At 43.0% G+C, this 21,769-nt stretch overlaps 1 protein-coding gene across 3 annotated transcripts in view; it reads right to left on the reverse strand.

Moving 5' to 3' along the window:
- The window catches only part of TMEM240 (transmembrane protein 240), a 128,494-nt gene extending 115,538 nt beyond the window's left edge, over positions 1–12,956 (reverse strand). For 2 of the 3 annotated variants that reach the window (XR_012234097.1, XM_073585458.1), the window contains exons 1-2: positions 12,201–12,956; positions 11,557–11,663 (exon numbers count right to left, since the gene is read on the reverse strand). Coding sequence is in view for 2 of the 3 variants with exons in the window: in XM_073585458.1 (XP_073441559.1) it covers positions 11,557–11,663; positions 12,201–12,257 (164 nt within the window). In the remaining variant the exon portion in view is untranslated. Of the gene's footprint in view, positions 1–11,556; positions 11,699–12,200 lie in introns of all 3 variants that reach the window. The other variant, XM_073585459.1, reaches the window with a different exon arrangement.
- Positions 12,957–21,769: the final 8,813 nt, after the last annotated feature.

Here is a 21,769-nt window from a genome sequence, read left to right on the forward strand (position 1 = left end):
GTTTACTGACCTTGGGAACATACCCCAATATATCTGCAAATAGGAAATCACTTTTTTTTTCCTTCCCAGAAGCCAACTTTCATTTAGCTTTATTTCAAGTGACAAAAAAACGCATGCAATGAAAAAAACGCATCAAAAACACAGGTGACCTGCCAGTGACCTCAGATGCAGATTTGGTGCAGATTTCACCTGCGTCATTACTGATCGTGGGAACATACCCTAACATTAAAAATTCCTTCATTTCTTGAGAATTTTTAACAATAGCTAAATTGCAAAGTTGTAAGTGAACAGCTAAACCGTATTTTAAAGAGGTTGTCGAAGTAGTATCTGAAATAAAGTATCTGCATTAGGGCTTGTGTTTTTGCAGGTCGATATGTACTTTTAAGCTAAGTGTATTGGTGAGGTTTTTTTTTACGTCTTTTTTTTTTTCTGGGGGGAGAAGAGAGGACATCAGCAATTTTGCCGTTGTATTTTTCAATTTTGCTTTTATAGTATTCAGGTTGTTTCAATTACAGTTCTATCACATTGCATAGTTTTTTTTTCTCCTTTCACACAACAAAAACATTCTTTTAAAAAAAAAGTAATAATTGTTTATATTTTTCCAAATGACCTATAACATTTTTGTACATTGTACATTGGTTTGGAGAACATATGGATTTTTGACTACTTTTTATTTATTTTTTATTTTTTTTGCCATTGTATTTTATTTGTTTATTCCAATAACAATTTTTTTTTTTTTTTTTTTTAAGTCCCAGCACGAAATGTAAAATTTTTTCCTCTTGGGTCTCACCAAACAGATTAAGGTAATCCCTGGGCCACACAACTGGGATTTTTGCTGTCAGGAAGAGGGCTGTGAAATCTACAATTTTTCTGTAAAAACCACCTCCCAAGCCACTTGCCATCTAAGTTTGAAAAGAACTGCACCAAAGAACCTGAACCTCCAATGTCCTGTGTAATACATTGCACTACTTCGGTATTGCAGTGCATTATCGTTGCCAGTATAAAACAGTACATGACAAACCTGGCGGCCATTATTAGGCTGGGGTTGACTATGGCATGATAGAAGGAAACTCCCACCATTATGTAATATGTTTATTGTGGCATCTCGGGGGTTATAGATCAGGAATAGAAGCAGAACATTTCTGAACAGTATGGAAAAGTAGTGATTTTTTTTCAGTATCCTTATTAAAACATATTTTTATTAGCTCTTTACAGGCCACGGTGAATGCTGACAAAATATACCTTGCGGTATTCTAGAAAAAAAAACCATGTTGCAATCCTAGAAAGGAGTTATCTTAGACCTTTGCCATTAAATTCGGGTGTCAGCTGTACAAGACAGATGGGACCCAAAAGTTATGGCATGGACACGGTTTCTATGCTTCCTCCATCAATGCACCCCCAACAGTATACTGGCTTTCTGAATAGTTCCCGGTATTACTGTACCAGGCCCCGTTCACACGTTCAGGATTTGGTCAGTATTTTACCTCAGTATCTGTAAGCCAAAACCAGGAGTGGAAAAGTGTAATAGAAACACGTCACCACGTCTGTACTTTTTGGCCACATTTCGACGATGAGCTTTTGCTGAGTTTTGGATGCTGCAGATTTTCTGCACTAATTCTGAATACATTGAGTAAAATAGGTCACTTGCATTTTTTTCAAAAGATACACAGCGTCAAAAACTCACCAAAAACTTATCTTGGGAACATGGCCTAAGGGGTTAACTTATTTTGTAATGAAAAGCTCTGAAACTTCCCTCACAGTTTTCAAGATCCCTGGTTGCTGGCAGTGAAGTGGGAAATTCAGCTTACTTCCAGGGACTGAAACTCCCTCTTCCCACAACTAAAAGTTTTCTACCATTTCACAAAAGCAGCTCGGACCCCAGTGAATAAAGAAAATGGGGTCTTGTGCCCTTATTTGTCAATGAAGCGGTAGCCTGCAAGTGTGACACCTCAGTTCTATTCACTGTTTACCGCGCATGTTCACTATTGCTCCCATACAAGTTAATGGAGCAGTGGTTATATACACGCACTAACACTCCATTCACAGAGGGTACAGGACCCATGTTCTTGTGATTGTAAGGTCCCAGAAGCCAAACCCCTTTGGATAGATGATAGCCCATGGTGATGAATATTGGGATTTTGATTGATCCGATATTTATGGGAGATATAATTTTAGTGTTGTAGCAAATGGACGAACAGCACACAGTCACAGTCAGGGATGGGGACACAGTTTCAGTCACGGGGGCGGTTGCACTGTATTCTCAGAGCGGTGACTAAACCTGCGCCGGCATCGCCCCCATGACTGAAGATGCCCCCTAGACCCTGACTGACACTGGATCTGCATTGGGGCCATCTGTCAGTCAGTCACGGGGGCGGCTGCAATGTATTCTCAGAGCGGTAACTGAACCTGTGCCAGCATCACCCCTGTGACTGAAAATGCACCCCAGACCCTGACTGACACAGGATCTGCATTGGGGCCGGCTGTCAGTCAGGGACAGAGACACGGTTTCAGTCACAGGGGCGACTGCACTGTATTCTCAGAGCGGTGACTGAACCTGCGCCGACATCGCCCCCGATGATGACATCTTCATTCTTTTGCGTTCTGACCTGTACTTTTTTATATACCATTTTGAGGTACTTATGACATTTTGAGTGCATTTTTAATGTATTTTTTTAGGAATGCGCGGCAACCCCCAAAATGGCAATTCTGGTGATTTGATTATTTTTTTAGCCGTTTAAATAAATTTGTATTTTTATAGTATTGTCGTATCTAGAAAACTCCAATCTAAATATGTTTTTTTTGTCTCATGTCATTTCTTTTTGAATAAGGTGGGGAATGATATTTTTGTAAACTTCTTATAATTTTTTAAACATTTTTTATTAAATTACCTGTTGTTGTTTGACCGCATACACTATGCGTTGCGATGCTTCTACTATTAAGCCCAAAATTTGCCTGAGCATCACAGGAGAACTAAGATGGCAGCCAGGAGAACTTTCAGCAGGCCCCCGGCAGCCATGGTCACCTATTGGCTCCCCATAATCGTGTTCCCCAGACGTCCATGGGAGATGATTTGCAAGCGCACCGGCAAACAGACAATTTAACTGCCGCTATCAATTGTCAGAGATTGACAGCAGCTCCTAAATGGTTAATAGCAGCAACTGGAGCTGCTGTTAGGAGAAGCCTCTCCTAATCGACAACAGCAGTTAAACTGTCTGTTTGCCTGTTAAAGACTGAGGCTGGCTGTGTAGCACAACCACCATCTGCTGTGTATGAAGCAGGCTCAGATCGTATGTCTGATCCATACATCCAGATGAAAATTAACGTCACAGGTCTTTAAAGGGTTACATTAACTTGTAAACAATCTTGAAGAAAAGTAAACCTACATCCTTTTAGTGTCATTTTTTTAAAAGTAAGTCTGAAAAATATAGTGCTGTAAATATTTTTTGTTCTAACATTTATTTTTATTTTTTCTTAAATTTCCTGGGGGCGGCCATATTGGACACACACACTTTCCTCCTGAATTGACAGCACACAGATAGTATACAGATAGAGAGCAGTGTGTACTTTATGGCAGCTGCAGTAAATGGAATTTAAAGGGGTTTTCTACTACGATATTGCTCACAGCTCCAGCATTGGCTGGATGTAGCTGAACAGCACAACTCCATACACCATGTAGTGGCTGTTCATAGGTACTTTAGTTCAGGTCTTATTCTTTTTAATAGGAGTGGTATAGCTCTTGAAAAACACTGCTATGGTGGCTTGCTTCAACATTTTTTTGGCTGGCCAAAAACTAAAGTTAATAGTTATGTATAATAGCAAAAGTGCGATATTTGTGCAACATTTTAAAAGCATTACATGTCTTAAATATGACTCAAAACTAAGAAAATGACAGTGCCCCACCTCTTTTGATGAAATCAAGATAGATTTGGAGTTTGTGCAAAATGTTTTAAAAATGGGGCACTACTTTTATAAAAATGTGCCTAAAAACTAAAAACAGAAAAGGCACCAAAATCTGTTGTAAAATGTTATAAAGTCCCCTCTTAGTGTATAGTATTGCTACACTGTGTAAGGGTGGTTTCACATTTGCGTTTCCAACAGCAGCGTCGGCCTGCACACGGCCGCCGCTAAGCCCCGCACCTGCCGCGCCTCCTCCAGTAGCTCCACCTAGGGGCACATGACGCTGCATGCGACCTACGTCCCCTATCTTTAGCACTGGGGATGCAGGCTGTGCGCAGGTATGCGTTTGATGGCGCATGCGTCCTTTTGACGGTGCGCCGAGCGCACCAAATTGCAACAGGTTAGTTTGCTCTTTTCCTTTTAAAATCCATGCTGAAAGTGCTGTTTTAACTGACTCATTCAAGCTTCTTTTGTAGCTGCTTTGATCCGCTCCTCCCATACTAAGCCAGGAAGAGTGTTTGTATATAATGTTTGAGTACAAATCATTGCAAGAGCAGCAGATCAAGCAGCTTGCAAAAGAGCATGAACTAGGAAGTTACAACAGCGAGTTCAGCCAAATGTCTGAGACAGAAGGGAGCAAAATAAGGTAATGGAGTATATTCATAACTTTGCAAAGGATGATCACTAACTAAATTAAAAAAGTATTTTTTTACTACTCCAGGAGTCCAATATAACCATCATCTTCCATTAACTCCTACCCCAATATAGACAGCTAAAAGAGCTGTAGACAGGAATTATCAGTTGTGTGTGTGTGTTCTGTTGGCCAGTGTAAAATCTACAATATTACTTTTCATAAAACAAATAAAACCCCATTAAAAAATGCTACTAAAAATAATACTAAAAATAAATAAAGAGTGTGATTTTAATTTAAATTAGTCATTTTATCAATCACATTTTCTTTAAACCCAGTAGTAGGTATTGGGGTATTTACAATTGTGCTCAAAAGTTTACATACCCAGGCAGAATTTTTGCTTTCTTTCCCTTTTTTTTTCCAGAGAATATGAATGATAACACCAAAACTCTTTCTCCACTCATGGTTAGTGGTTGGGTGAAGCCATTTATTGTCAAAACACTGTGTTTTCTCTTTTTTAATCATAATGACAACCCAAAACATCCAAATGACCCTGATCACAAGCTTACATACCCTGGTGATTTTGCCTTGATAACATGCACAGAAGGTGACACAAATGGGTTTGAATTGCTACTAAAGGTAACATCCTCATCTGTGACCTGTGATAAATGCCAGGAAAATTGTTCGAGATGCAAAGAAAAACCCACAAATAACATCAGCTGAAATACTGGACTCTCTGAAAACTAGCAGTGTGGCTGTTTCAAGATGCACAATAAGGAGACACTTGAAGAAAAATGGTCTGCATGTTCGAGTCACCAGAAGACAGCCAAATGACCCTGATGAAAAGTTCACATACCCCATTTCTTAATACCGTGTATTGCCCCCTCTAACATCAATGACAGCTTGAAGTCTTTTGTGTTAGTTGTGGATGAGGTTATTTTCTCAACTGGTAAAGCTGTCCCACTCTTCTTGGCAAAAAACCTCCAGTTCCTGTAAATTCCTGGGCTGTCTAGCATGAACTGCGCGTTTGAGATCCCCCCAGAGTGGCTCAATGATATTGAGGTCAGGAGACTGAGATGGCCACTCCAGAACCTTCACTTTGTTCTACTGTAGCCAATGACAGGTCGACTTGGCCTTGTGTTTTGGATCGTTGTCATGTTAGAACGTCCAAGTACGTCCCATGCGCAACTTCTGGGCTGATGATTGCAAATTTGCCTCCAGTCTTTGCTGCTAACTTGCTGCATTCATTTTTCCTTCAACTTTGACCAAGTCTCCTGTGCCTTTGTAGCTTACACTTCCCCAAAACATCAGCGATTCACCTCCGTGCTTTACAGTAGGAATCGTGTTCCTTTCATCATAGGCCTTGTTGACCTCTCTCCAAATGTAACGTTTATGGTTGTGGCCAAAAAGTTAAATTTTGGTCTCATCACTCCAAATTACCATGTTCCAGAAGTTTTGAGGCTTGTCTCTGTGCTGTTTTGCGTATTGTAGGCGAGATACTTTGTGGCATTTGTGCAGTAATGGCTTTCTTCTGGCGACTCAACCATGCAGCCCATTTTTATTGTGCCTCTTTATTGTGCATCTTGAAACAGCCACACTGCTAGTTTTCAGAGAGTCCAGTATTTTAGCTGATGTTATTTGTGGGTTTTTCTTTGCATCCCGAACAATTTTCCTGGGATTTGTCACAGATGAGAATGTTACCTTTAGTAGCCATTCAGACCCATTTGTGTCAACTTCTGTGCATGTTATCAGGCCAAAATCACCAGAGTAGGTAAACTTTTGATCAGGGTCATTTGGATGTTTTGGTTTGTCATTATGACTTATAAAGAGAAAACACAGTAGTTTGACAATAAATGACTTCACCCAACCACTAACCATGAGTGGAGAAAAAATTTTGGTATTATCATTCATATTCTCTGAATAAAGGCCAAGAAAGCAAAAAATTCGGGTGGGGTATGTAAACTTTTGAGCACAACTGTATAAGACTGGTAAATATGTAGTTGATAGTGATTACCGGATCCTAGAAGTTTATTTTGCATTCTTTTTGTAGCCGTAGTCTGCGCCAAAAAATCTACATAAAAATGCTTGAAATTCGCTTGCAGTAAGTTTCCAAATTAATTTGAATGAGACAAAGCAGCTATAATGCACTTTTTGCCTGTGTTAAAAAAAAAGTATAATGTCAAATTTTTGGTGTGTTTTTGAGCAGAAGGAACATCTTTTGATGAGGTTTCTAACTTGTGTTGTAGAAACCAAAAATCATAACATACTGAAACAACCCAAAGTATGATTAAAAAACACATCAAACACCTCTCTGAAAAGATGCGCCTAAAAGCACAGCAAAACTGCACTAAAAAAATTAAAAATACTACAACTAGTTTTTCAAAATTGAGCTAAAAAAAATTGTGTGTCTGTTTTCTGGTTTGGATTTTTTGGCTGAAAAAATCCACATAAATAAAACTACCGTTACTTGTATGTATGCCCTCATCCACTATACCATTGTGGCATTATTTATGGCACGTCGGTGATCGTCCAGGAGCATTATTTTGACCTCCTCGTTTCAAGTGATGCGTTCCCAACCTTTGTCCCCAAGGAATTACCGTTACATTAAAGCTATGTAATTTCTTATCCAAGACTGTGTATTACGTAGGTAGGGCTAAGTGTGAAGACATGGAAAAAGATGACAACTTAGGGAATGTCTACGATGGTTGTTAATGAAAGTTCCCGACAAATAATATCTACGCTTATTGGACTCTAGTGGGATCGACATTATCAAGATTTGTATTCTTTTCTATCTAGATTTGTAATCTGTGGCTAAAAACAATCATTCTCGCCCTATGATGGAGCCCCTCCACCAAACAAGGATTGTCGAAAATGGACAACCCCTTTAGGCAAGTTAAAAAATATTTTCCCTGGTTGACCATGAATAGTCATAATTTACAATATGTGACCCATGATTTATTAGATATTGATATGATTTGTGGAAATGACTTTTCTGTAACCCAATAAAAAAACTCTTCTGAGTCTATTAGCAAAAAATGACTGTTCAAACCAAGCACAGGACCTTGGTGCACCCTTGTTGTGGCCAAACAGCTCAGTGCACATTCCCACCTATGGTACTTGATTCCCATCTATCTTCCTTAATTGCCAGCTGGGGCTGGAGAAAAGTGGAGATATAGAACAAGTTGGTGGGAAAGTGCATAGAACTGCTCAGCCACGCCAAGGGTGCACCGATTGCCTGTGCTTGGTTTGAACAGTCTTTGTGTGCTGACAAATTCTGATTAAGGATAGCAGAAGATTGAAGGTGATCTAAAAGAACCTGTGACTACTGAAAAACTATTGAGCGTTGCCTGATAGAGTGTCTGTGCATGCTGGGAGTATTAGTGCACGCTAAAAGACAACTAGTATAAGACACTCACTAATGGATGTCGCGATGTTTTAGACTTGTTATATTCTTCATCTGTCTTTAGAAGGCTATTTGGTCATTTGCACCTAATTCAGTTACTGTGCTTCACAGACCTGGTGCATCCTCCGTCTTCTGCGCCCCAAACTAAAAGTGTAAATTTCCGCCAGAATTGACTCCTATTTTTACATAAATCGATATGGGCAATGCCATAACCGCTTTTCAAAAGTGAGGCGAGGCCAGCTCAAACTGGAAAAGAAGTCGCAAGTTTTCCAGAAATGTGTTCTGCACTACAATGTGTAACTTTTTGTATCAGAAGACTGGAATACAGGACATGATACATTTGTGCCTAAATGTTTAAATTAAAAGAGTCCCTGGGGCTTATGTTTTGGGGGAAGGATCCATAGAAAGGTTTATACAGATATCTGAGTGACTCCCAACTTCTATCTGGTTGGTATTCTCAAACATCAAAAAAATCACAACGTTAAAGCAAAAGTAGAAAAAAAGACGATATGCGTTCATTATCGGGACTTTTGCCCTTTCATAACACATTCCAATAGGATTTCTGTATGGAAAAGTAGTGAGATTTCATGAGATTGCGCGATTTTATCAATAGTTACTTGAAATTCCATCAGTAGGGAACTAGTAGGCCACGTTCTCACGATGAGTTTTTGGTGATTTTTTTTTTACCCTGCATATTTTCGAAACAATTCAAGTAACATATTTTACTTAATGGTGCAGAAAATCTGCAACACTAAAAGCTCATCATGGGACCGCAGCTTTACAGTGCCATTACGCTGCAGTTGTTAGCACTGTATAGTGGCTCAGTGGTTAGCACTGCATAGTGGCTCAGTGGTTAGCACTGTAAGGTATATCAGTGGTTAGCACTGTACGGTGGCTCAGTGGTTAGCAATGTACGGAGACTCAGTGGTTAGCACTGTATAGTGGCTCAGTGGTTAGCACTGTAAGGTATATCAGTGGTTAGCACTGTATGGTGGCTCAGTAGTTATCAATGTATGGAGACTCAGTGGTTAGCACTGTTCCTTTGCAGTGCTGGAGTCCTGGGTTCAAATCCCACCAAGGACAACATGTGCAATGAGTGTATATTCTCCCCATGCTTGTGTGGGTTTCCTTCAGGTTCTCCGGTTTCCTCCCACATGCTAAAGACATACTGATAGGGAATCTAGATTGTGAGCCGATATGGGGACAGTGATCATGATGTCTGTACAGTGCTGCAGAATATGATGGTACTATATCAGCAAGTAAAATAATTACTAGGGACATTGTCATGCTTATGTGTGAAGGTGGACAGACGTTACCCTCCTGAGGATCAGACGTGTCTTTCTATTATGTGGGCAGCCCATTGATTCAATGGGACCCTTGTTATTCCTCATTTCCCCTGAGGGAATAAAATTACTATTATTGCTTGTAAAGTCCTTAAACCATAGGAGATTGTCCAAACCTTTAAGTATAAAAAAAAAAATATATTCAATGACCGTCAATAGGAGGTAATCAATATCATGTAGATGGTACATATGAGTAAATGAGATTTTATGAATGTCTATGGTGGTTTTGAAGAAAATCCATTATCCCCATTCGGTATTCCAAGTAAAATGATAACATATTAGAATTGCATGGGTGTTGAATCGAAAGTAATTGCTCCCCAGCCCTGCTCACTCCAGAGTGGGATACGTCGTCCAATGAGCACCTGACGTATTTACGGCACGGCTGTAAATAAATCCTGCTGCCTTCTTTTGCTTTATACGGAGACACAGGACTTTTTCTGCTTTTTATTTGTTGACTTGCAGCCTCGTTACATCACGACGCTTCTACAGGGCATTTTCCCCCCATTAATATTATTGATGGGTTTGTGCATGTAACCATTGGGAGTCTGCCCTCTGAGTACTGCAAATGCCCCTCCCTATAAAATGCTCCATAAAATTGGGAGGTGATCCTGGAGTTTATCAATGAATTTAAAAATATTACATGTGACCCAATGAGAAAGTAAAATGTAATTTGCTTCAAGTCTATAGGATGTGCGTGTCTACTGCTGGAACAATGATCCCCCTACTAAAACAATTGGGTTGGAACATCGATAATGCAGAGATCTCTTCAACCTGTAGCCCCCCAATGGTTGCAAAACTACATATTACCATCATGCTTGGAGTTGTAGTTTTGTAACAGCTGGAGAGTCACAGGTTGGGGACCCGAATTTACAGAATAATCAACCTATGACTAATGACAGTAACTTTAATGGATACACTCAGCTGGACGTTACTCCGAAAAGTGTCAATATGTTCTCATATTGGTCAAGGCTGGAGAATGACATTTTTGGGCTGCTTTTAAAATGCGCCATCTCGTTGTGAACTGATAACAGTGTCCTAGAATAAGGACATAGAGCAGCAACATCCATGCAGCTGAAGAGTTTTAGAAGTTTGGTCCACTCGAGTGTTAAGCACAGTCATGGCCTGCCATGCCCTGAAGCAAAAGCCATCAACAGTCCACGGTAAATTAAGGACGGCAGTAAGCATCAGCATTCAGACATGGTATTAACCAACCCTGGGATTCCCATTATTCACAATCGAGTCCAGGCGTCAGAATGGCATCGTGACGGTGAAATGGATTCCATGCAGAATAACCTCAGCAGTAACATGAATTCAATGATGCATCAGAGATCCCCATCAGTGCATTGCCGCGCACACCTGGGTGCCCTGTGTTAAAGTGATGAGGATTAAATGAAATGATCTGCGTTGTGATCATGCAAACAGGACATAAGAAAGAGGGTGGATAGAGATTGCTTCATATCTATACAGCAGGCAACGCTCAGACCCGGAAACCAACATCCATCAATGGTGCTGAACCAAACAAAAGTGTGACCACTCTGTGGTGGGGCAAACTACATGGCGTATGTCCATGGTGCTGAACCCAACAAAAGAGTGTCCACTCTATTGCGGGGAAAACTACATGGTGTGTGTCCATGGTGCTGAAGCCAACAAAAGAGTGACCACTCTGTGGTGGGGCAAACTACATGGCGTGTGTCCATGGTGCTGAACCCAACAAAAGAGTGACCACTCTGTGGTGGGGTAAGCGACATGGCGTGTGTCCATGGTGCTGAACCCAAAAAATGTGTGACCACTTTGTGGTAGGGCAAACTATATGGCGTTTGTCCATGGTGCTGAACCCAACAAAAGGGTGACCACTATGTGGTGGGGTAAAGTATAAGGTGTGTGTCCATGGTTATGAAATGACACAGGTGTGATCTATGTATAGTGCCGAAATAACACAAGTGTGATCTTTGCATAATGCAGAAATACCACAAGTGCCATCTATGCATGTGAGTGTGAGTTGTCCATGAAGCTGAAGTCACAACTTTGAAGAGCCAAGGTGCTGACCCTACATAAGTGTGCTCTCCACTGACAAGTGTTAAGTGTCCACAGTACTAAAGCCATCATAGGTGCTGCACACATCCTAGGTGTGAGGTGCCAATGCTGTTGCTGTTATTGCTACTGCTGTGATCTGTCTGTGGTGCTGGAAGCAGGCACATTACCCATTCATTCTTATGTGGATTATTACAGACAGGCAGCCTTAGATGCAGGAGAGAGACAGATAAAATGCAGGAGGGACTCACCTTCCACAGTTGCAGTGACAAACCCGATCTTCCCCTCTTAAATGCGGTAAGATATAATTGTGAAATCGGTCCAAAAGAGCGTTCATGTCCATCAAGCAAGCTATTGCCTGTAAGAGCCCATAACCAAGGCATCTGGTCAACTCTAGATGGAATAAAACATTGACTCTAGTTTGCTGGCTAAAAAGACTGGAGCATTATTGACAATGCTGCCACTAAAGGACACACGATGCGCAGACACACTGACACATGCACACACTGACACAGATATATGCATACACACAAATATATACACAATGACACACATACAATACATATACACACTGAATCACAGACACTAATACAGGCATACCAACACAGACATACACGCATATACATACACTGACACACAGTCACACACTAAAACAGACATACACACACATACATGAACACAGATACACTGACACATATACGCACACACACATACATGCACACAGATACACTGGCACACACATGTACACACACACACACACACGTACACACATACACAGACACATACACACACATACATGCACACACACATGTACACACATACATACAGACACTGATACACATAGAGTCAATATGACATTGCTACAAATACATGAAGTGAGAAGAGTTCCTCTTACCATAACAATGGACGCCCCCAGTACCATGAATATCATGGTGTTTGCGCTCATGTGCATATATATGATATTGACAAGGTTGTGTCTATTTCCCCTAAAAAAGCCGGTTCTCTTCTTCTATTTCCTGCCTCTTCTCCGCAAAGGTCAGAATTGGTCATCTCCCCTCCCCCAAAAAAGCTGCAATCCTTGATGTTGAAGACCCAAAGAAGCCAATTATATATAGATGTATACAGTCATGTTGGTGAACTACTGTATTACCCCCCCCAAAGGATTACTGAAGACCCCCCTCCCTCCCAACCTTCCTTAGAGCACTGTGGGGGTCGTCTCAGTCTTGATCGCCCTTCTTTGACTCCCTCCCATTATAAAACAATGTGACAGGCATTTCCCCCCCTCCGCCTCTTGAGTTTTAGGGCTGCCACATTGCAAGGATGGCAAACACCCCTTCTCTGCATCAATTGATCCAAGGGAAGAAGAGAAAGAGTCAATCAATAATTCAGGGATCCTGGATGCTGTTCTCTAGGATGCTGAGCAGAGGGGCACCGGTGTCCCTGGGCTTCATGGAAGATGATCACTTCCTAATCGCTGCTTCCCCCCCAAAAAAGCATCTATAGGGTGTATATAGCCAGATGGAGAGAGCACAGCGGAAGTAGGGGGCAGTGCTGTGCTCCCCTCCAGAGCAGTGAGGAGCAGCAGCAGCCTGCACGCCCTGCTCCCTCTTAGTGACATTGCAGCCACAATTGATATTCTGCACCATGCAGCAGCAGCAGCCACTGGGCTTCCACCTACTAAAATATGCTAATAGCAGCTGCCATTGTTTTAGGTGAATAGCAGAAGCAGCTAGACAACCCCCAAACCTCAGGGAAGGTAGCACCCACCACCCCCTCCTCCTCCCAAACTGATGTGATATACCTGGACTGTACTGCCCTGAATGGAAGCCAGGTTGGTGCAAGAGGGGGGATGGGAAGGGGGTGTTATAAATTGCAACCCTAGGAGTAACAGCTGGATACATAGCAGCCATTTAATGAACACTTCATTAAGATAGCAATTAATAGGGAGAGTTGATATCTGCACAAGGAAAGGGTTAAACATGTGTAGCTACATGGCAAAAGAACTCTAAGATGCCTATAAACTCCATAAGGTTGTTGCATATAAATTAGCAGTATACAAAAATATATACAAAAAATAAATTGGTAAGGACAGGGTTAACATAAGAGATCGCAGAATGTGTAACACACACATATATATATATACAGATATATACACATATACACACACACATATATAAACTAAAAATATAAAAAAAATATATTCATGTTTTAACTATTTATTTTAAATTATATATAAAATAATATTGCAAAAAATAAAGTGAAAAATAATATATCTATTTATTATACATTTTTATTATATATATATATATATATATATATATATATAAAAAAATATATACCTGTTTTATTACAAATTATACATGTATATATAACATTTAAAATAATTAAACTTATAAATAAAATTATATATTTTTTTTTTCATTTATTTTTTCGCCCAATATTTAGATGTGTCATAAAACCGTCCAGAAAGGGGGTTGTGATACCTGTCAGTGGTTAAGGTGACTTCAGCTCACAGATAGGTGGATGATGCACGGTGTTTACTCACTGTTGCCATCTACTGGTGACTTAAGATTTTTGCATTTGTAAGGGTCTGTGCACACGGTGCGGTTTCTACTGCGGATCTGCAGGTGATGTACAGTACCATTATTGGCTATGTAAAAAAAAAAAAAAAACCGCTGTGCACATGCTGCAGATTTTTCCGCTCGGAAAAAAAAAAGCACCATGTGACTTCTTTTGGGCGGTTTTGCTGCAGTTTTCCACCTGCTCCATTCTACAAATCCGCAGGTGGAAAACCGCACAAAAAAAGGAAGAAATCCGCAGGAAAAATGCAGGTCATTTGACCTGCGGATTTAGAAAAATCCGCGGGAGGATCCGCACTGTGTGCACATAGCCTAACAGTGGGAATACACCTGACTTGGATCACAAGAACAGGGGGGGTGGCGCAGTCCTCCATTTCTAGCACTAACCTTACACCTATAAACTGTAATGTTGTGTTATTATGCATGCAGCAGTGGGACTATAGACTAGGTGCTCCCCAACGTTCTGGGAATTGATGGGTTTCCCAGCTATTGGATCTTTGGCAAAAAGGGAGAAAATGACCCAAGGTTTCCATCTGACCTACAGCTCTGGTCTTGGAGCTTTGTTACTTTTGCAGTGTATGGCGGTATTATCATACCTCCCAACTTTTGAAGAAGGGAAAGCGGGACAAAGGCTGCGGCGCGCACAGCGCGTCAGCTGCAAGTTTTAGGCCACACCCCGGCCACAACCATTTCACAGCTAGTCACACCCATGTCCACGCCCAACCACATCCATTTAGCACTGCTGATCATACTGACTGGTACTGAGGGCACAGTGGCTGGCATTATGGGCACAGTGGCTGGTACTGTGGGCACACTGGTACTGAGGAAAAGAAATAACAGAGAGAGAGAAAAAAGAAAACAGAGAGAAAGAAAGAACACAGTATGAAAGAAGAAAGAACAGAGAGAGAGAGAGAAAGAAAGAGGGGAAAGAAAGAACAGAGAGAGAAATAAAGAACAGAAAAAGAGAGAAAGAATAGAGAAAAAAGAGGGGACAGAAAAAAAGAAGAGAGAAAGGGGAAAGAAAGAACAGAGAGAAAGAAAGAGGGGAAAGAAAGACTTAAGGGCCTGTCACACTAAGCGATATCGCTAGCAACATTGCTGTAACGTCACTGTTTTTTGTGACGTAGCAGCGATATTGCTAGCGATATCGCTATGTCTGATACTTACCTCTGACCGGCTCCCCGCTGGTTATCGCTGATCGTGCGAGAATGACCTGGGCCGTTTCTCGTCAGCTTCCTGCTGGGCTTCCTGTGGCGCCGACGAGCGACGCGTGGACGCGGGCGGGAGGACGTCAGGATCGCCTCGTCTGACAGGTAAGTAGCGACCCCCAACCCCTGCTATGTCGCTGGTGAGATCTGCCTGTGTGCCTGTGTGGCAGCTCACTAGCGACCACTTAGCGATGCACCAGCGATCCTGACCGCGTCATATCACTGGCCGGGATTGCTGGTGCATCGCTAAGTGTGACAGTACCTAAAGAACAGAGAGAGAAAGAAAGAGGGGAAAGAACAGAGAGAGAAAGAAAGAGGGGACAGAAAAAAACAGAGGAAAGAACAGAGAGAAAGAGGGGAAAGAAAGAAAACAGAGAACAAAAGAAAGAACAGATAAAGAAAGGGGAAAGAAAGAAAGAACAGAGCGAAAGATAAAGAGAAAGAAAGAAGAAAGAAAGAACAAAGAAAAAGAAAGAACAGAGAAAGAAAGAGGGGACAGAAAAAAAACAGAGAGAAAGAAAGAACAGAGAGAGAAAGAAAGAACAGAGAGAGAAAGAGGGGAAAGAAAGAAGGGAAAGAAAGAACAAAGAACAGAGAGAAAGAAAGAAGCGAGAAAGAACAGAGAGAAAGAAAGAACAGAAAGAAAGAGGGGAAAGAAGGGAAAGAAAGAACAGAGAGAAAGAAAGAACAGAGAGAGAAAGAAAATCAGAGAGAGAAAGAGAAAGGAAGAACAGAGAGAGAGGGGAAAGAAAGAACAAAGAGCGAAAGAAAGAACAGAGAGAAAGAAAGGGGAAAGAAAGAACAGAGAAAGAGGGGAAAGAAAGAAAGAGCAGAGAGAGAAAGAGGGGACAGAATAAGAGAGAAAGAAATAGGAGCAATAAAGAAAGAACAGAGATAAAGAAAGAAAGAAAGAGGGGAAAGAAAGAACAGAGAGAGAAAGAAAGAACAGAGTGAAAGAGAAAGGAAGAACAGAGAGAAAGAAAGAACAGGGGGAAATAAAGAAAAACCAGGGGGAAGAAAGAAAGAAAGAACAGAAAGAAAGGAGAGAGAAAAAAAAGAAAACACAGAGATAAAGAAAGAACAGAGAGAGAAAAAGAAAAAGAGAAAGAAAGAAAAAAGAGGGAAAAGAAAGAACAGAGAGATAGAGAGAAACAGGGGAAGAAAGAACAGAGAGACAGAGAAAGAAAGAAGTAAAGAAAGAGAACAGAGAGAAAGAAGGAACAGAGAGAGAGAAAAAGAGGGGAAAGAAAGAGAACAGAGAGAGAAAGAAAGAGGGGAAAGAAAGACCAGAGAGAGAGAAAGAAAAAAAAGAAAGATTAGAGAGAGAAAGATTAGAGAGGGAAAAACAGAGAAAGAAAGATTCTATAAAGATACTATAGCAGCCCGGCTCCCATTGTAATGCCCACCTGAGCCTCCTGATGCAGGACATATCATGATCCGCTCACATGGCCGGCATCCCCGATTCCAAGGCGATCCCGCTGTCTGAGCTGGCGTCAGAGGACACGGTGATGGATCTGAAGCTTTCCCTGAAGTGCCTCCATGGTTCCGTCACAATCTCCTCCCGAAATTACCTAATTTCCGGTCAGCTTCCAGCACATCACTTCCGGTGGAATGTCATGTGCGAGTTTTAAAGTGCTCCTTGGGGTTCCGCCATGTACTCCTGTGTCCGAGGGAAAAGTAAGCTCCCGGCCTGGACAGCCTCTCAAAATCGGGACTGTCTCGCTGGATCCGGAACGGTTGGGAGGTATGAATGCTCCCCACCATACACCTTGTAAACACACGGTTCCACTTTGTATGCCTCGTACACACACGGCTCCGCACACCTCGCACACACTTGGCTCCACTCTGTAAACCTCGTACACACATGGCTCCGCTTCGTACACCTCGCACACACAGGGCTTCACTCAGTACACACATGGCTCCACTCCGTAAACCTCGTACACAGATGGCTCTGCTCCATACACACACGGCTCAGCTCTGTACACTGTGTACACACAGGGCTCCGATTCGTACACCCCGTACACATGCGGCTTCACTCCATACACCAAGTACACACATGGTTCCGCTCCGTAAACCGTGTACACATGCGGCTCCACTCCGTCCACCTTGTACACATGTGGCTCCGCTCCGTCCACCTTGTACACACACGGCTCCTCTCCGCACACCTTGTACACACATGGTTCCTCTCCGCACACCCCGTACACACACTGCTCTGTACACCTTGTACACACACGGCTCCGCCCCTACACCTTGCACACATGGCTCCGCTCTGTACACCTCGTACACATGCGGCTCCACTCCGTACACGGAGTACATACATGATCCACTACATACACCTCGTACACACGCAGCTCCACTCCGTACACGGAGTACATACACGATCCACTCCATACACCTCGTACACACGCGGCTCCACTCCGTACACCGTGTACATACACGATCCACTCCATACACCTCGTACACACGCGGCTCCACTCCGTACACAGAGTACATACACGATCCACTCCATACACCTCGTACACACGCGGCTCCACTCCGTACACCGAGTACATACACGATCCACTCCATACACCTCGTACACACGCGGCTCCACTCCGTACATCGAGTACATACACGATCCACTCCATACACCTCGTACACACGCAGCTCCCCTCCATACACCTTGTACACACACAGCTCAGCTCTGTACACCTCGTATACACGGCTCCGCTCCGTACACCTTGTACATACACAATCCGCTCCACACACCCCATACACACGCGGCTCCACTCCATACACCTCGTACACACACGGCTCCCCTCCATATATGCATATCTCTGCTCCGTACACCTTGTACACACACAGCTCAGCTCCGTACACCTCGTACACACACAGCTCCGCACCGCACACCTCGTACACACGCGGCTCCGCTTCGCACACCTCGTACACATGCGGCTCCACTCCGTACACACGCGGCTCCGCTCCGTACACCTTGTACACACGCGACTCTGCTCCGTACACCTCGTACACACTCGGCTACGCTCCGTACATCTCGTACACACACAGCTCTGCTACATCCACCCTGTAAACCCCTCCTGACCCCACACAAACTTCCCCTCATTCAGCACCATGACGACCAGCACAGCAGCGTCCTGCATACACCAAGGTCCCTGATCATGTGACCCCTGACTCCTCCCCTCCTGCGACCTCATCACAGGTTCTGTGCGCTCAGAGCAGCCCAGCGACATCATTGCTGGTTGTAAGGGGCTGCGGTGGGTCCCTCCGGGAGGGCAAGGATGGGGTGCATGGGGGACAGCGGGGGGGGGGGGGGGGGGAGTCAAAATCGGGACTGTCCCACGAGAATTGGGATGGTTCGGGGGTATGGGCATTATGGTACTCTACTGCTCTAAAATGTGGCCATTAGGATGGCATTATTTGGGCAATACTTCCTCTACACACATTGAACCCTGATTCAAACATATTAAGTTTGCAGAGTGTCTTTGATCAAACCCAGAATGGGAATACAGTTATACACTGCTCAAAAAAATAAAGGGAACACTTAAACAACAGAATTTAACTCCAAGTAAATCAAACTTCTGTGAAATCAAACTCACAAGCTGTTGTGCAAATGGAATAGACAACAGAGGGAATTTATTGGCAATTATCAAGACACTCAATAAATGAGTGGTTCTGCAGGTGGGGACCACAGACCACATCTCAGTACCAATGCTTTCTGGCTGTTTTGGTCACTTTTGAATGATGGTTGTGCTTTCACACTCGTGGTAGCATGAGACGGACGCTACAACCCACACAAGTGGCTCAGGTAGTGCAGCTCCTCCAGGATGGCACATCAATGCAAGCTGTGGCAAGGTTTGCCATGTCTGTCAGCGTAGTATCCTGAGGCTGGAGGCGCTACCAGGAGACAGGCCAGTACACCAGGAGACGTGGAGGGGGCCATAGGAGGGCAACAACTCAGCAGCAGGAACGCTACCTCAGCCTTTGTGCAAGGAGGAACAGGAGGAGCACTGCCAGAGCCCTGCAAAATTACCTCCAGCAGGCCACAAATGTGCATGTTTCTAAACAGTTAGAAACCGACTCAATGAGGATGGTCTGAGAGCCCGACCTCCACAGACGGGAGTTGTGCTCACAGCCCAACACTGTGCAGGACACTTGGCATTTGTCACAGAACACCAGGAGTGGCAAATTCGCCACTGGCGCCCTGTGCTCTTCACAGATGAAAGCAGGTTCACACTGAGCACATGTGACAGGCGTGACTGAGTCTGGAGACGCCGTGGAGAGCGATCTGCTACCTGCAACATCCTTCAGCATGACCGGTTTGGCAGTGGGCCAGTAATGGTGTGGGGTGGCATTTCTTTGGAGGGCCGCACAGCCCTCCTTGTGCTTGCCAAAGCTAGCCTGACTGCCATTAGGTACCGAGATGCTTTATTTCAGGTGACCATCTGCCGCCTCATCAGGAGCATGCTCAGGCGTTGTACAGTAGGGAGGTCATACAGGCACATGGAGGCCACACACAATACTGAGCCTCATTTTGACTTGTGATAAGAATATTACATTCCACTTTAATTTTGTGTGTGACTCCAAATCCAGGCCACCATTGGTTAATAAATTTGATTTCCATTGACTATTTTTGTGTGGTTTTGTTGTCAGCACATTCAACTTTGTACAGAACAAAGTATTCAATGAGACTATTTCATTCATACAGATCTAGGATGTGTTATTTGAGCGTTCCCTTTATTTTTTTTCCCAGTGTAGTACTATGTCTATGGTCTCCCCCTTAAGAGTTTAGCATAGCCATAAAATCCTTGAGCTGCTGCACTGTTCCACGCCCCCCCAAAAATCATCTATATAGCGCAGCCAGCACATCACATGTTCGGCGGCCCCTGACCCATTGTCTCCAAACACCAACCTCTCCCAAATCCCCAGAAAGAGGTTGGCATACGCGGGTGTACAGCCTGCACCCATGATTGTGCCGCACTTCTGATGGTAAAAATAATCGTTAAAAATAAAAAAAACAATTATGTGTCAGAATGAATTGCAGCAGCTCGAGGATAAGCTCACACAAAGAGCCATCCAGGTTAGAGGCCCCAAGGAAGAAGCAGAGTGCATTGAGACAGTCGGTATGGTCAATCCAGGTATACAGCATCTCAACGTCAGCTGTTACTAACAGAGTTATTGAGAAACTTGCCTGGAATTCTTCTTTTAGTCATCCACGAAACACCATCCAATTCTCCTGATCTGAACTTAGAGGACTTGTCAGCAGGTCAGTATTGGGCAGTTTTTGCTCTCATTTTATTCCCACTAATCCCCCCCAAGTTGCAATTTTTCTTTTGTTTTGTTTTTTGAAGCATACGGTTCAAGAGATTTTGGCCACTATTTTGCGCTATGTTTTATATTTTCCCAGTTATGGCTTACAGGATAAATCAGCCTAAAGACACGCCTTAGAGGATTCATTGAGCCAAGCCCCCTTGCAAAGTCCATAAAAATTAGCAATAAACAAAAAAGGTTAATATCTCTGGAACCGTATGGTGGGTTTATTAAAAAAAAAAAAAAAACAGAATACTCAGTAAAGAAACAAGAATAAAATAAGGAGTAAAAACTGGACACATTACCTAGTGCAGGTCCTCTTTAAGTCCAAGGAGACATTACCAGAGAGTTTTCATTAAGGGGTGTACTTATTTCCCTGTATGACGCTGAGCAATCATAAGCCGGCACCAGCATACCGTGGTTAGAACAGGTTTCTCAATGTGAGCCATGTAATGACAGGCAATCTGCTCTCACTGCAGAGCCATGTGTCTGATTACAAAGTGTTGGGAGTATAGCAGAGATGAGCGTGACCACATATAGGTACAGCTTCAGCTGTCATCTCACAACAGCCAGTGTGAGGGATACAGCAGGGCGGCAGGATTATGAGAAGAGCAGATAGAAGTGTTTATAATGAGACAGCTCAACTACCCCTCCCCCACACTGGCTGCCATGAGATGAAAGGTGTTTGTAATGACATTCATCTCTGCTCTACTCCGGGCACTTGTAATTGCGCTGTAATTACATAGGACTAAGCTTGCTGTAAGATATTGTGGGGGCGTGTGCTTCCTTCCCCTGTATGTTGCTGCCTGATTACAATTGGTCAGCCTCATTCAGTGGAAGAAGTACACACCCCCATGAGAGATCTTTGGTAATGCCTCCCCTTAGAAAAGCGAATATTTCCACCACGGAGAAAAAAAAAAAACACATTTGATTCAGCTCTGCTGCCACTATTCCATGATGTGATCAAATCCATTGTGTATAAACATTGCTTGAGAAATTTGCCTGAGAGATAAAGTGTGACCCCAGGGGAAATCCCACTTTCTCATGGCCACTACAGTATTAAATGGCTGACATTTAAATAGCTGTAATAGAAAAACTGGCTCACAGAGTGCCCCCCCCATTTCTTCCACAAGCCTTAAGAATATGGACAGTGGGTGTCTTCATGAGACATTGCCTCTAAATATTCTGATCCACAAGTTTTCCCAAAAGTCAGGCTCTATTTTGATGCTGATGGCCTTGGCTTTGGATGGCGCCGGATGAACCCTTTAAGGAAATATAATTGTTTTCCCTGTCAGACATACGTTCCTTACAAGGATTAGCAAATGAATAAAAAATGGAAGTGGGATAGGTCAGTGAGGCAAGGCTATCAATAC

This window comes from Dendrobates tinctorius, unplaced genomic scaffold, assembly GCF_039654945.1.
Source record: "Dendrobates tinctorius isolate UK_male_01 unplaced genomic scaffold, ASM3965494v1 ptg000086l, whole genome shotgun sequence".
NCBI classification, from domain to species: domain Eukaryota; kingdom Metazoa; phylum Chordata; class Amphibia; order Anura; family Dendrobatidae; genus Dendrobates; species Dendrobates tinctorius.